This window comes from Naumovozyma dairenensis, chromosome 1 (assembly GCF_000227115.2).
Source record: "Naumovozyma dairenensis CBS 421 chromosome 1, complete genome".
In the NCBI taxonomy this organism is placed as follows: domain Eukaryota; kingdom Fungi; phylum Ascomycota; class Saccharomycetes; order Saccharomycetales; family Saccharomycetaceae; genus Naumovozyma; species Naumovozyma dairenensis.
The window spans coordinates 483,865-499,472 of record NC_016479.1 but is presented as its reverse complement, the minus strand read 5'-3'; the positions used below and the strand labels follow the sequence as shown (position 1 = coordinate 499,472).

General features: G+C 34.6%; 7 protein-coding genes across 7 annotated transcripts; 3 read left to right on the top strand and 4 right to left on the bottom strand.

Annotated features, from left to right (window-relative positions):
* Window positions 1-362: 362 nt before the first annotated feature.
* On the bottom strand, window positions 363-3,719 carry VMA1 (H(+)-transporting V1 sector ATPase subunit A; the record flags this gene model as incomplete). Its single annotated transcript, XM_003667573.1, has 1 exon — window positions 363-3,719. The coding sequence occupies one exon, from the start codon at window positions 3,717-3,719 to the stop codon at window positions 363-365; it is 3,357 nt and encodes a 1,118-aa protein (XP_003667621.1).
* Window positions 3,720-5,144: 1,425 nt separating this feature from the next.
* On the top strand, window positions 5,145-6,239 carry PPH21 (phosphoprotein phosphatase 2A catalytic subunit PPH21; the record flags this gene model as incomplete). The annotated part of the gene is made up of 1 exon (XM_003667572.1): window positions 5,145-6,239. One exon carries the CDS (start codon window positions 5,145-5,147, stop codon window positions 6,237-6,239), a length of 1,095 nt encoding a protein of 364 aa, XP_003667620.1.
* Window positions 6,240-6,867: 628 nt separating this feature from the next.
* Window positions 6,868-7,473, top strand: RDI1 (Rdi1p; the record flags this gene model as incomplete). The annotated part of the gene is made up of 1 exon (XM_003667571.1): window positions 6,868-7,473. The coding sequence occupies one exon, from the start codon at window positions 6,868-6,870 to the stop codon at window positions 7,471-7,473; it is 606 nt and encodes a 201-aa protein (XP_003667619.1).
* A 294-nt stretch (window positions 7,474-7,767) lies between these two features.
* RPL35B (60S ribosomal protein uL29) lies at window positions 7,768-8,130 on the bottom strand (the record flags this gene model as incomplete). The annotated part of the gene is made up of 1 exon (XM_003667570.1): window positions 7,768-8,130. The coding sequence occupies one exon, from the start codon at window positions 8,128-8,130 to the stop codon at window positions 7,768-7,770; it is 363 nt and encodes a 120-aa protein (XP_003667618.1).
* Window positions 8,131-8,897: 767 nt separating this feature from the next.
* Window positions 8,898-9,554, bottom strand: ARF2 (Arf family GTPase ARF2; the record flags this gene model as incomplete). Its single annotated transcript, XM_003667569.1, has 1 exon — window positions 8,898-9,554. One exon carries the CDS (start codon window positions 9,552-9,554, stop codon window positions 8,898-8,900), a length of 657 nt encoding a protein of 218 aa, XP_003667617.1.
* A 775-nt stretch (window positions 9,555-10,329) lies between these two features.
* RGT2 (glucose sensor) lies at window positions 10,330-12,699 on the bottom strand (the record flags this gene model as incomplete). Its single annotated transcript, XM_003667568.1, has 1 exon — window positions 10,330-12,699. The coding sequence occupies one exon, from the start codon at window positions 12,697-12,699 to the stop codon at window positions 10,330-10,332; it is 2,370 nt and encodes a 789-aa protein (XP_003667616.1).
* A 1,743-nt stretch (window positions 12,700-14,442) lies between these two features.
* SCM3 (Scm3p) lies at window positions 14,443-15,090 on the top strand (the record flags this gene model as incomplete). Its single annotated transcript, XM_003667567.1, has 1 exon — window positions 14,443-15,090. One exon carries the CDS (start codon window positions 14,443-14,445, stop codon window positions 15,088-15,090), a length of 648 nt encoding a protein of 215 aa, XP_003667615.1.
* Window positions 15,091-15,608: the final 518 nt, after the last annotated feature.

Below are 15,608 nucleotides of genomic sequence, written 5' to 3'. Positions count from 1 at the left end.
ACCCTTTTTATATTTAATCTCAAATATTTCTAAATTAATTGTTTAATGTATATACTTTATTAATATACAATTGTCCATCTACAACTGTCATTGATTCTTTAATGTCATTACTTAGAGTGTGACTTCGTTGGCGTAAAGTTACGTTAGATACTATTGAGAAAGTTTTTATATATTAATATTGTTTATTATAATATGATTTTTCTTGTATATAGGTATAGATGTCTTGCAACAAAAAATTATCCATCACGATCAAAATGGGATGGACTAATAATTCGTCAGTAATATGAAGTTAACTATTTTCTTTCTCTCAGTAAAACAGTTTATAAAAATTCTTATTTATCATTTCTGAGTGCATGCTCAGTTTAATCAGTAGATTCAGCAAATCTTTCTTGCATGTTATTCAATAACTTCTCAAATTCACCATGAATTTCTTCTTCTCCCCTACTTGGTTCAAAGAACTTAGATGAAGAAACGGCATGTTTGACATCATTAGTAGCTTCAGAAAGTTTAGACCAATTGGCACCTGCAGCAATAGCCTTTTGAGCTTCATCATTATATGCAACGAAAGATCTCATCATATCAAAAGTCTTCCAAATTGGACAGAACGCATCATACGTAGAATAACCATTTTGTTGTAAGAAATCTTCTTTAATCAAATTGGCAACATCTAATGTAATTTTATCACTGTCTGACAAAGCAGATTTACCAACTAATTGGACAACTTGTTCTAATTCTTCAGCATTTGATAGAATTTCCTTCATACGATCTCTTAAAACTGGGAATTCAGGATAATTAGAATCGTAATATTTAGATAAAACATTAGTATATTTGGAATATGATACGGAAGTATTGATAGATGGGAAATGTTTTCTTTGAGCTAATTTCTTATCTAAACCCCAAAAAACTTGAGTAATACCTAAAGTAGCTGTAGTAACAGGATCTGAAAAATCACCACCAGCTGGAGAAACGGCAGCAACAATGGAAACGGAACCAATACGATCTGGTGAACCTAATGCAACGGCTTTACCAGCTCTTTCGTAGAAAGATGCTAATTTAGCACCTAAATAAGCAGGGAAACCTTGATCAGCTGGCATTTCACCTAAACGACCAGAAATTTCTCTTAAAGCTTCAGCCCATCTGGAAGATGAATCTGCAATCATAGAAACGTCCTTACCTTGATCTCTGAAATATTCAGCTAATGTGATACCAGTATAAATTGATGCTTCTCTTGCTGCAACAGGCATGTTAGATGTGTTTGCAACCAAAGTAGTACGTTTCATAATTGGTTCCTTCCTACCAGTTTGTTCAGTAAATAATTCTGGGAATTCCATTAAAACTTCAGCCATTTCGTTACCTCTTTCACCACAGTTATGAACCAAAGCTAAAGAAGATAACAAGTATTGTTTATCAGTGCTATCTGGAAGAGTAATACCATAATAATTATCTTCATCTTTTTCCTTAAGAGTGAAGTAAAATGGAACAGGACCTCTAACAAATGGTTTTTTCGAGTTGGCATTGTTTTTATCGAGGGCACAGAATCTTAGAGCACCACTTAAAGTAGCACCGCTTAAACAGATGCTGTAACATATTTGATGTTTCACGTTATGTTTATCTAAACATTCCCTCTTAGTGGTAACAGAAACCTTGATACCAAGAGAACGGGCTAATCTAATAAGACCTTCTGAAACTGATTTATAAGCAGTAGAAATTGCAGCACATTCGATAGTACCATTGGAAGTTCTTTTGACGTGACCAATTGAATCAACTAAACCGGCAATGAATTGTTCACGAACTTCAATGTCATCATAAGATAGATGCATTGGAATGGCCTTAACGTATTCAGAACCGTTTTCTTTTCTCACTCCAAAGGATTCAATAAGTTTCAAGAAGACATTGTTTTCCGTTAGTAGTTGGCGGATAGCATTACCACGAACTAAGGGAGCGCCGAGAGCGACAGTCATTTCACTGGAAGCTTTGCAACCAGATGACTCCATATCAATTAGTTCTTGTTCAGAAGGTTCGCGCTCAGTGTCGTCATCGAAGGTTATAGTACCATCAGTTTCAACTTTACCATTGTTGATTTTAGATAATTCGATATCTTGATTTCCAGAACCTGAATAATTACGACAATGGTTTGTAGCAGAGGTAGTGGTTAATGCAAATAACTTTCCATATTCAGTGATACGGTCAAGTAATTGAGTGTCTAATGAATCAATGGAAAATGAAGATGTGGTTATGGAACCATTACCAACCCAGAAACCTAACAACCATCCCATTTGTGGAGCAATTTCTTTAGAAAAGCCTAATTCATTAAGTTTAGCGATTAAGTTTCCTGATTCTTTGAAAACCGGATTGATCATTTGGTGGGAAGATTTCTTCACATCGTAACCAAGTTTTTTATAATCCTTGGCTTCTACATCCCATTCAATAGAATCTGGATTGATAGTAGCTAAAAATTCATTAACTTTCTTTTCAGTTTCTTGTTTACCACCATGACGTTGATGTTGGTAACTCTTAGTTTTCTTCTTGACTATTTGACCATAAGCAGACTCTTCTAAAGCAAAGTAAGAAACATTAGTATAGGTTTGACCGTCTAATTCATGGGTAGTCAAAGTAACATTCTGAGGTGTACGAAGAACCAATTTATGGTTACCTGAACAAACGTAATCCATTACACCAAAGTTTTCACCAGATGTTGTACGATGTGGAGTAATGTGACAAACTTCATACATGGTTTCTTTACCACGAGGCAAAGCGATAACGGTTCTTGGATTACCGTCTTTACCCATAACTTGTTCACCTATTTGAATTTCTTCTATAGATTTATCGGAACCATCTGCCATCATGACTTGAGTACCCTTAGCAAAACAACCAACATAGATAATGGTATCTGAGTTAGAATATTTGGATAACGATTGAGAGATAACAGTCTTACCACAACCGAAAGCCCCAGGGATACATGTGGTACCACCTTGAACACATGGGAATAAAGCATCTAGAACTCTTTGACCGGTCAATAGAGGATGATCAGCAGATAATTTTTCTGCAACAGGTCTTGGTACACGAACAGGCCAAGTATGATACATTGAATAGTCTGAAGTCTTACCATCGAATTCCACTTCTAAGATTTTCTCATCCACAGTATATTCACCAGCTGGAGCAATCCATGTAATGGTACCTCTTGCTCTTGGAGGTAATAAGATCTTATGGTCCTCCAATAAAGAATTCTCATAAATGGACCCAAAGATATCACCACCTGAAATATGATCACCCACTTGATATTTCCCGGGGTTAAAATGCCATGTAACTTTTCTATCCAAAGCAGGAGCATCTATCCCCCTTGGGATATAAATAGATTGTGATTTATCTTTGATTGCCTTCAATGGTCTTTGAATCCCATCATAAATAGTTTCCATCAAACCAGGACCCAATTCGACAGATAATGGTTTCCCTGTTCTTAAGACTGGATCACCCACGGTGACCCCTGCTGTCTCTTCATAGACTTGAATGGTAGCTTTATCACCATCAATTCTAATGACTTCACCAACTAAGTTGTCGTGACCCACTTTAACCAGTTCGTACATGGCACAACCAATCATGTTTTCAGCAACGATGACAGGACCTGAGACGGAATAAATGGCACCGTATTCAGATTCCGCATGGTCTTCTAGTGAGATTCTTTTGATCTCTTTACGAGCGTTTTCTAAAGCACCAGCCATTATTGTTTTTTATTATTCTCGGAATGTAAATGTTGTTTATCGTTGTTTCTTCGAAACTGTTTGGCCTAATGATCTTCTTTTCTAGTCTCCTTGTAAATGATAATAATAGGATTGACGATGTTCGTAGACTGTATTTCCTTATTCAATTCAGCTTAATACAAGTGGAAAGTAAGAAATGGAAGAACGAAACCTAACTGTATATATAATATGACTCTAACAACAGAATTGAATTGCCTTACGATTATTCCTTTAACCTCTTAATTGATTATAGGATGATGTGATCTTCATTCAATGACTTACAACCGTGTTATGTATATATTTTACGCACGTACAAAGTCTGTGTGTTGCTTAAATTGCCATACATACAACTTTTTTGAAATTAAGCCGCCCTTCTTGAAAGTTGCTGCCTTCTTCTTCTTTGAGATACATGATCAAGGGTCACCCGGAGATCGGGCCAATTCAATTTCGGGATATTATGTATTATACGTATATACGTACTGAGTGACTGAATGACTGATTGACATAGTGTATCTGATATATTGTAACGTGTGATATAGATTCATGCATTGTCGTTAGAGCAATGGTGCGTTGATTAACAACCTCAGAAAATGTTGTCCGTTTTTCGCTTTTCGTGTAAGAAATATCATTAATATATTAATATATATAGTATTCTATGGTGTGTAGATATATTGTAATGTGTGCTGTATTTTTTCTTTACTTACCTTAAAGAGAGATGTCTGGGCGTTATATACGCTCAGTTAGCTAACGGTTAAATATATAGATGGTGCATTTCCATTTTGTATGTTGTTGTAATGACGTCCCGGACAGTGTGTTTGGGAATGGATTTCTTAACGACTTTAATTTGTGACTAGCAGATCAGCCTTACATACCAACACTGTAAAAGTCTTGTCAAATTGAAGGATAGACCACACACATATAGCTATAACAATTATAATAAGAGAATGATATACTGTCGTAATTATGTGCCTGAAGAATATTTTGTAGTTGCCAATGTGTTACCCGGGGCACTCACTCACTCTGCTGTGTGTGTGTGTCTCTTCCCTTTTCGCCATTCGCAATTCTGAAAACAACAAACAACAGCCGAAACATTTAATTTTTACTTTATTCATTTGTCCTTTAAAACAACAAGCTACCCTTGATATGGAAAAAAATATAGTACTTGGCCCCTTCAATGGTAACAGCTTTATCTACAGCAAGTATATATTATACAATCCTTCCGACAGCATTGTCCACTACAGGGTGATCCAAAATACCTACATTGTATTATACTTGATTGAAATACTCCCTCTCGTGAAAGTCCCTTCCCCTTTTAAAGAAAAAAAGCTACCTAGTAAAAGAAAGGAACCTTAAAATAAAAAGGTTTAACTCGAAGCACGAAGATATAATAATAATAATAACAGCAAAATGGACACAGATATGGACGTCGACGTCCCAATGCAAGACGTGGCAACCACCACAACAACAACACAACTATTATCAGACGATGAAGAACATAGCATCACACCAACAAGTCAAGAAACGACATCCAAAATAATCGATCTTTCTCGAACTAAATCTTCAGTCCCATTAAATCTAAATGACTCCAATATTAATCAGTTAGATGCATGGATAGAAAAATTAAGTAATTGTGAATTCCTCTCTGAAGATGACGTTGAAAGACTTTGTAAAATGGCTGTGGATGTCATACAATTTGAAGAAAACGTTAAACCTATTCAAGTCCCCGTCACCATCTGTGGTGATATTCATGGTCAATTTCATGATTTGATGGAGTTGTTCAAGATTGGTGGACCTTGTCCGGATAATAATTATTTGTTTATGGGAGATTATGTGGATAGAGGTTACTATTCGGTGGAGACAGTATCCTTCTTGGTAGCAATGAAAATTAGATACCCAAATAGAATCACTATACTGAGGGGTAATCATGAATCAAGACAAATTACCCAAGTTTATAGGTTTTATGATGAATGTTTGAGGAAATATGGGAGTGCGAATGTTTGGAAAATGTTTACGGATTTGTTTGATTATTTCCCCATCACTGCATTAGTCGATAATAAGATCTTTTGTTTGCATGGTGGGTTATCACCAATGATTGAAACTATTGATCAAGTTAGAGAATTAGATAGAATACAAGAAGTACCACATGAAGGACCCATGTGTGATCTACTATGGTCAGACCCTGATGATAGAGGTGGATGGGGGATCAGTCCCAGAGGTGCAGGTTTCACTTTTGGTCAAGATATTAGTGAACAATTTAATCATACAAATGGATTGGATTTAATAGCAAGAGCTCATCAATTGGTTATGGACGGATATTCTTGGTCACATCCGAATAATGTAGTTACGATATTTAGTGCTCCGAATTATTGTTATAGATGCGGGAATCAAGCAGCAATTATGGAAGTGGATGAAAATCATAATAAACAATTCTTACAATATGATCCTTCAGTTAGACCAGGTGCCCCTACGGTAAGTAGAAAGACACCAGATTATTTCTTATGATTTCTACAACATGAAGAAAATCAATGATGAAAGATCATGGTTTATCAAGAATAAAAAAATGAACCCATATAATATAAAATAAAATAAAATAAGAAATAGAACTACATAGCACTCAAACTAGTCATATAGTTTATAATATACTAATCATACCACCAACATCAACATCAATATTAAATCAAAAAAAACACCATACCCTTTTACACTTCTCTCACATACATTATGTTATATATGTAAGAACCCTTGTAAATGCTCTTTCATTTAACAAGGTTATATAATAAGGAACTAATTCACTGGTTCAAAGAAGTCTTTTGGAACATACTTGTTACGTGTTGAATGAAGGTAAAACACCAAATTTCCCTCTGTCGTTTATATTTCCGAAATTTGAAACTCGAAACGCGTCAATTTCTTTTTTTTTTAACTCCTTTACTTAATCAATACGTATAAAATTTATTCAACAGGAAATAAAAACGTCAATCAATTTGATCCGCCTTGGAAATTCATACTATAAGTTGTTACTCAAAGTTACTATCGATCGATACGTCATCCAAAAAATCCACGTTTGAATTGCTATCTTTGCAAAGCCTATTCTATCAACTAAAAAAAGTAAACCTAGTAATAAAAACTCCAAATGTCTGAAACTACTCCAGAATTCCAAGAATTTGAAGATTCACAAAACGATAAATACAAAGTCACCGCAAAAAAAACTTTAGACGAATATAAGAAACTAGATGCGGAGGATGAATCTCTAGCAAGATGGAAAAAATCTCTAGGATTGGATTCCGACGTCTTACCATTAGAATTCCCCGGTGATAAAAGAAAAGTCGTCATTCAAAAGATTCAATTATTAATCAACACAGAAAAATCACCAATTACTTTCGACTTAACCAATGAAAAAACTATCAAAGAATTGGCTTCGAAACGTTACCAAATTAAAGAAAATGCTATCTATAAACTAAAAATAACTTTCAAAGTACAGCATGAAATTATTACAGGATTAAGATATGTCCAATATATAAAGAAAGCTGGGATTGCTGTGGATAAAATCGACGATCATTTGGGTTCCTACGCTCCCAATACGGAAGCTAAACCATATTATGAAGTCGAACTACCGGAAAGTGAAGCTCCAAGCGGATTCTTCGCTAGAGGTAATTATAGTGCAGTGTCTAAATTTATTGATGACGATAAGACTACCCATTTGACATTGAATTGGGGTGTTGAGATCGTCAAGAAGTAGAATCTGGAAAATTCATAGAAATTCAACTATTCCCGTTCCCCAACGCTTCAGCCACATTTCGTCTAGCTCAATATCTCATTCATATACGTATAAAATTAGTAATTAGGAACATTTAATTATTGACAAAAAATAAAATTTACAATACTCTTCAACTAGTCTTTACAAAAAATTCTATCTTAAATTAATTATTATAAATACTATTCATAAGACGAAATATGTATATCTTCTTAATCGTCAAATACGTATGTCTAGGATCGTGAATATAGTCTAAAAAGTAACATATTTCCAAAATGTTTAAGCTTTGATAGCGTACTTTCTTTGAGGGAAAGCAATTTGCTTCTTTCTTTGCTTTTCAGTGATTCTAGTGGCTTCAAATTTGGTCAAAGCTCTTCTTAAAGCTCTAGTCTTCTTAGCCCTCAAATCCTTTGATTGGTATTTCTTACCCTTGTACAATTGTCTAACAGCATCTCTTTGTTGTTGGTTAATAACAGTTAAGACACGAGCAATGTTCTTTCTAACAGTGTTAATCTTTGGTAGAGATGGCTTAGATAGTTTTTGAACCTTTAACTCAGCCAATTCTTTCTTCAAATCAATCAGTTGAGATTCTAATTGTTCCTTAGATTTAGTTCTTAATTCATAAGCTTTAACACCAGCCATCTTTTCTCTCAATAATTAGTTGATTGTTTGCTTTCTCTTGCTTAATGGAGGATACTAAAAATTATAAATAAAATCTCTGACAACTATGAAGATAGTTTTCTATATCGAGTTGGCATTGTTTCCATTATAAATACGGACTTTTGAGATTTTTTCAGAATTGAGACTTCGGCGGCTAAATTGTTACTCGTTACCCTTCATTAGGGGCGGCGCCACTTTACGAACTTGGCGCACAATTTGAGTTGATTTTAGAGACCAGTTACCTAAAACAGCTATCCAAATGTCTGGGTTCTTATATTTCGGAAACAGTCATGGATTGTACGCCGATTCCATCTTCTGGTTCTGCCAAGCTCAATAAAGTGAGCTGCGTCGTAGGTGCACCTTATCCTATGTCCAGTCACCTCTTACTTGACCTTAATTGAGGTAACTCTTAAAAGTGAAATCAAAAATGTTTACATTGGCGAGACATATATCATTACTCGAAGTTATCTGTGTAAAAGAATAGCTCACGACCGTGCAGGGCCTGAAATTCACGATGTCAAACATATATAGATATAGATTTGCGAATCGTCGACCACTGTTGTAATATGATTAATTTGTTGTTAAATTATATATTTTACTATGTATTTTTTGTAATATCGTTACATTTGAATCTAGCGCAAGATCACACATAGTAATGTTCCCAAAATGGTTCTTTTTTGGTCCCATTTTTCTATTAAACGACCTGGTATTGTACATCTGCTAAGAGAAAGTTAAAAGTGGCTCAAAACTCAGGATTGGTTTTTCAAATTGGTACTTAACCATTCTAGACCTTCGTACAAACCTTCACCAGATGTCGCACAAGTGGATTGAATAAACCATGGACGGTTTCTGATAGAATGTAAACCCAATTTTTCAGTAATTTCTGCTGCAGACATAGCTTCTGGTAAATCTTGTTTATTGGCAAACACTAACCAAACAGCGTTTCTTAATTCATCTTCATTCAACATTCTTTGCATAACTTCTCTGGCTTCACCGATACGAGATCTATCATTGGAATCAACAACGAAAATGACACCTTCAGTATTTCTGTAATAATGTCTCCATAGAGATCTGATTCTATCTTGTCCACCGACATCCCAAACCGTGAAGGAAATGTTCTTATATTGGACAGTTTCCACATTGAAACCAATGGTTGGGATTGTGGTAATAACTTCACCTAATTTCAATTTATATAAAACGGTAGTTTTACCGGCACCATCTAAACCAACCATAAGAATACGCATTTCCTTGTTACCAAACAAGTTGCTAAATAATTTTGATGCAAATAAACCCATTGTTGTTTGTCGATTAACTATATTATCTTCAAATCTTCCTTCAATGAATATGTTGATAAGGGATTCAATGTTAGTAAAAAAAACTAGATGATACCAGGATAAATACTCCATTACGGAAAATCCAGGACCTAATCAATAGTGAGAGACATTTGAGAAAGCATTGATTAAGGAAAAATCTTGATCCTCATATTAAAACAAGTTATTCCCATAAATAATAGCTGCCTTTTTATGGATATTGAGTTCATCTAAAAATAGAAGTCTTCGAAAAATGGACCCATAAAGTATCCATTACACTTTAAACTGAATGTTTCTCAAATCAGGATCTTCCGGAAAACTTCAATATAACATACATTTTAATTAGGTTGTTCCTTATTTAGCCTCACCAAATATCAAAGGGAAATATATGATAGACTGTTTTTCGATTGATAAATAGGATGTCTTTCTCTACTTTTATTATTCAAAAGAGAAGGAATTTATGTAAGGGACCAAGGGAATGTATCTAATAAAAGTTTTAGACTCGATCTACAAAAAAACGAAACAATCGAGTAAGGAATCAATCATTGAATCAATGGATCAATAGATCTCTCCCTCAATCAGATTGTCAACTGCACAAAGTTGCAACGTTGCAGTTTCTCCCCCAAATCGAAAACCGAATTGGCCACGTCGGGAATGATACCGTGCGCGTCACACATTTAACTCGGCGCCGTAAATGGGAGCATGTTGACACATTGTAACAAATCGATATAATGAGTAAATAGAATTGTGTAATATATAGAAATGGATAAGAAGCCATCATTCCTACGGTTTCATTAGAATATTTTACTATCGTCTATATATATATGAATATTTTTAAAACTAGAGTTTTGCTTATTTACCTGAACTCCTATCATTTTACATTTTCGCTACTGGTCAAAGAAGAACTGTATCTCCTTAATGTTTCATTTGGTGGTGCTCTGGAGAAACCACCATCAATATCGTTCATACTAGTATTAAGATTATTAGTATTATTATCACTGTTACAGTTGATTGGGTTCGAATAATTTGACGTTCCTTGGGTGGTACTAGAAAATGTACCTATGCTATGTGAAAATTTATGGGTCGAAATACTATGATTGGTATTTGTACTTGCATTCGAATTACTATCCACCAATTGTGCTATATATGTATTAACATTGTTGAGATCTTTAATGTCACCACTATAATGGACAGAAAAGGACCCGCCTTCGCCTGACTCGTCATCACTAGAATCGGTAAGAAATGAAGGTGGACCCCTTTTATAAGTATTCAAACCTAAACCATTTCCTAGATCAACAAAATTGTCGTGAGAACTCAGTGGTTCGATAGGAATTCGGTTTATGAATGAAAAATCATGTTCTTGAGTTAAAGGATCTTGAATTACTCCATCGAGGTTCGGTATCTCGACTTCATTGGAAGTTATGTTTATCTTCTTGGTAATATTTTCATCGTCTTTGTTTATAACTTTGTTATTGATTTTCAGTGAAGTTACTCTATTAATAGGATTGCCAAGAGGTCGTTCCCTTATAATCTTATTCCATTTGGCAGATTCGAAACTATTTGGCGATTTTGTATACAATTCATCAATCTCTTCTAAAGTCAATCCGCCAGTTTCATAAACTGTGAAATAAACAACAATGACACCTAATGCGTTCAACCCACCCCAAATGAAAAAAATTTTTGCCCCCATAGTTGAAGTGTGAGACCCCGTATCAACAAGAAACGGTGTAATAAATGCACAAATAAAGTTTATTAACCAATTCGTAGCTGCGCAAATAGCAGTACATTTAGAGCGAACACCTAATGGATACAATTCTGCAGAAATTACCCATACAACACCACCCCATGAAGCGGAAAATGCAGCGATGAAAACACATATGAATGCAATCATGACTTTATTTGCAATGATAGAATCAGTACTACAACCAACACTTGCAATTATAAAATTTGATATTGTAACAATCAAACCACCAAATAATAGTATCTTCCTTCTACCAACCATTTCCACTAGAAACATACCTGGAATATTGAATACCACATTAACTGCATATGTTGTAATTGAAACCAAATAACTTTCAGCTACACCGGTATTATTGAAGAAGTTAACACCATAGTAAAAGATGAAATTAATTCCTGAGAATTGTTGAAATGTTTGAATTGCTATCCCTGTGAACATTCTTAAAGATTGTTTTGGTCTATTTGGACTTGTCTTAAAACAATCCCAAAACGTCGATGGACCAAAGGATGCTTCATAATCATATGTCGCTTTAATCTCCACTAATTCTTCCAATAATCTTGGATCTTGTATAGTTATTCCTCTTAAAAATGATAATGATTTCGCTGCTTTATCTAATTCATCTTTCATGACGTAATATCTAGGTGATTCAGGTAAAAATAACATACCAATTGCCAAGAAACAAGACCAGACATACTGCAACCCAATTGGGATCCTGTACGATCCAGAATTCCTCATGTTTAATGTTCCTTGAGATACAGCACTAGAGACTAATAATCCAATAGTAATTGCCCATTGATAAGTAGAAATAATAGCACCTCTTAAATTTTTTTGTGCTGATTCAGCTTGATATGATGGTACTACTGCAGATATCAAACCAACACCAATTCCTGATACAATTCTACCTCCTAGAAGTAACTTCCAATCTGATGCAGCTACTTGTAATGAATTCTTCCCTATGGAGAATATAAATGCAGTACTAAATATAATTGTCTTTTTCCGTCCATATGAATCAGCTATGAAGGGTGCGCTCAATGCACCAAAGAAAGTCCCCATGGATAAGAAAGAGACAATCATTGACATTTGTATAGTGGTGAAGTATTCATGGTTGGGCGCCAAATGTGTCTTCACGTATTCCATGTCGATGAGACTATTTATTAAACCCGTATCGTAGCCGAAAAGGAAACCACCTACTGCGACGAATGCACCGACGAAAAATGACATGATATTTGATCTCATTGGGAGTGGTTGGGAAAGTAGTTGTAATGTTTCTGCATCCATTGAGATACGATCTGTAATGCTTGATATATGGTTTAATTGTTCATTTTGACTTTCTAATTCAAAAGAATGGATCCTTTGTTCGGAGTTTGATAAGGAAAGTGATGAGAATAATGGGAGTTCTTTGGTGGAATTTTTGGGTTGTTTATCTTGGGTACAGGGATGTCGGAGATGTGTTGTCATCTCTATAGATTGATTAGGATCATTCTGTAAACGAGTGTCGCTCATTTGAGGAATCTCCTTGTTTGTATGTAAGATTTTTTTTATATTTTGACGTAGTTAATGTTCCTATTGTGAGTGGGCATGTATTGTGTTTTTTTATGGATACTGGGTGATTTGAGAGACTTACAGATAGGTCTTAGAAATTCTAGATGATAGTCGACGTTATAAAGTAGTGATACCGTCTATGGTATCCTATTATATAATGCTAAATGAAAGCAGTTCTCGAAGGGACGCTGTTCACCCATCACTATTTTCCCATCAGTTTTGGATTGACAGCTTGCTTCAAGGAAACGACTTTGCCCATCTGTTTTTCTCCAGATTTTTACATACGCAGGCAGACAGACTTGGCGGACACGCCGGCGCAGGAGAAATTCTCGTTCTGGCGTTGTGACGTGACGTGACAATGCGCCTGGGTCGTCTGTCACAGCTCAGTTTCCGTAAACTGCTTCAGTGCTGCCCATATAACTCAAATACTGTTTCTCAAGAAAGACGAAGGTCTTACATAATTATATTTTGAGAAGCATAGTATTTTGGATAATTTGACCACAAGTAAAGAGAAAAAAGTCGGAATTGCTCCTTCGTGGACGATTCTTGGGTACACTTTTTCTACTCGCTATTAAAATTATCCATTTCAAATAAAAGACAGGATTTCATACTTGTTAAGGCACTTATTTGATTTTTAGATGGTAGTTTTTCAGTCCTTAAAAATTAGGAAAGTATGCAGCTGTTCCTCTTAACTAACGGTTTTCTCTGAAAAAAGTACATTTTTTATTTATTTTTGTTATATAAATATAATAATTTCGAAATGGCTTCATGATTTTACTACGATAAAGTAAATAAAAATGGAGGATACATAAATTTTTCTTGCAAAAATCAGTTTTCAGTTTGAAAGAGCTGATCATGTCGTGAGTTATGTTGCTCATCCTGAACTGTTTGAATTGCAGGAGCACTGATTAATAAAAATTATGTAGATTAATAATTGTTTCTCTACACCACTTTATTTAAAAGTACCTAAATAATAAACCTTTTAATGTTCGAAAGAAGAGATTCCGGATTGAGGTAGAATAGTCACGTTGAAGTTTATAATTAGCATAGTATAATGAATAAGGTGGTTTTCTACACATCATGTTTAAAAATAATCAAATAAAATAATTCTATTGTACATAGGAAATTCCGGAATGACTCTTTCCATTTGCTTTGTTGTTTTATAGATATATTCTGGTCTCATCTCCTTCAAATTTTCTCAGAAAACTTTAAGAAAGTTACATCTTCTTATTCCCTTCACAGAATTTCAACAGTTTGATTGTTTTAAAATCATCGTTTCTAGAACTGTTTCTGATTCGATTTAGAATAAAGAAATCAAAAATTGAAGAAAATAAACCAATTTTCATTTGTCTCTCTTTTAGATCTCACAGTTTTTAGAGACACATCGAAAAACAACATAAAAGTCATTTATTAACAGTTTCTGTACTCCTTTTTGACAAAGAAAAAATTCACATACTTATATGTCTTCTCTGAGATATTGTACCTTGTGTTCTCTGTCTACTATAATACACATATAATGTGTGACATGAAAACCTTTCTAAATTGGATAGATTTTTTATTTTCGCGTAGCAGGAGAAATCTAGTTTCATTGAAAATGAAAATAATTGGAAATAGAATTAACTGATTCTCTTCTGAAAGTTTAAAACCTTCGAACAGTGGCTAGCTAGACTGAACTTATACAACCGGTAGGAACAATATGCATATATGAAGATTTCCAAGAAAAAGAAATCAAAAAAGTTAGCATTAAAATCCCTTCATGGGGCGTTGAGAGGTTTATTGAATGAATCTCCAACGACTTTAAATAATCCCAAGACATTACTTAAATCATCTGAAACAAACGATAAATCAACGGCAAAACTTAAGGAGACGAAACCTAAACATGTTAAATCTAAGAAAAAGTCTAAAGGTCAATATGTACGTAAAATAGGAGGCCGTGAAGGAGAAAATGAAGTCAGTCCTTACTATAATGCCTTTGATGAAGATAACAACGAAAATGTCACTGAGAAGAATGGAATCATATATATCAAGTCTCGAGAGAATATATTAATCCCTAAACTGACTGACGATGAAGTAATGGAACGTCATAAGAAAGCAGATGAAACCATGAAGGAAGTATGGACAAATATTATCAACAAATATGAATCTGTGGAAACACAGGGAGATTTAATTGACTTAAAGACTGGGGAGATCATTGAAGATAATGGTCATATACGGGGATTGCAGCATGGCCATGCTGATACGACCACAAGATATCAAAGTACTCATTTTCATGAGGAACGAAATGTCAATGATGAATACAGCATATGGCAAGATGGTGATGGTGCAGCAACAGATGGCTCTGAGATTGACTGAAGAGGAAGCCAAAAGGCAGACAGAAATGTGCATTAGTATTAAAAAATTGACGATCCTCTGTTGGACTGTGCATAAATGAAACAATATAAAATGGCCTCATATCTTCAATTAGTAGGGAATGTGTCTTATATCAGGCGCATGACATAAAACGGAGTTCAATGGCATTGAATGGTCACGTCTCTTCAACAACTGTGCGTTTATAATGACCCCTGGAGAAATTCTAGGGTATCAATTGCACACCTTAATTTTTGAATTTTTAAACTACATTCCTTATTAAAGGGTGTTTTAATACCAATACTACCTATCAGTTTATCATAGAAGGAACGCTATTTGTAATCTCAGTGATCTAACATATATATATATATATATATATATATAACAGACGTCCTTAACAATAACGTATGATATACAAACAAATGTAACCTCCTCTATTTACAAATTAGTTAGCACTTATCCTACCTAAATTAAAGCTAGTTATTACATAATAAAGTAGAGATGATATGACTACTCCTACGTCT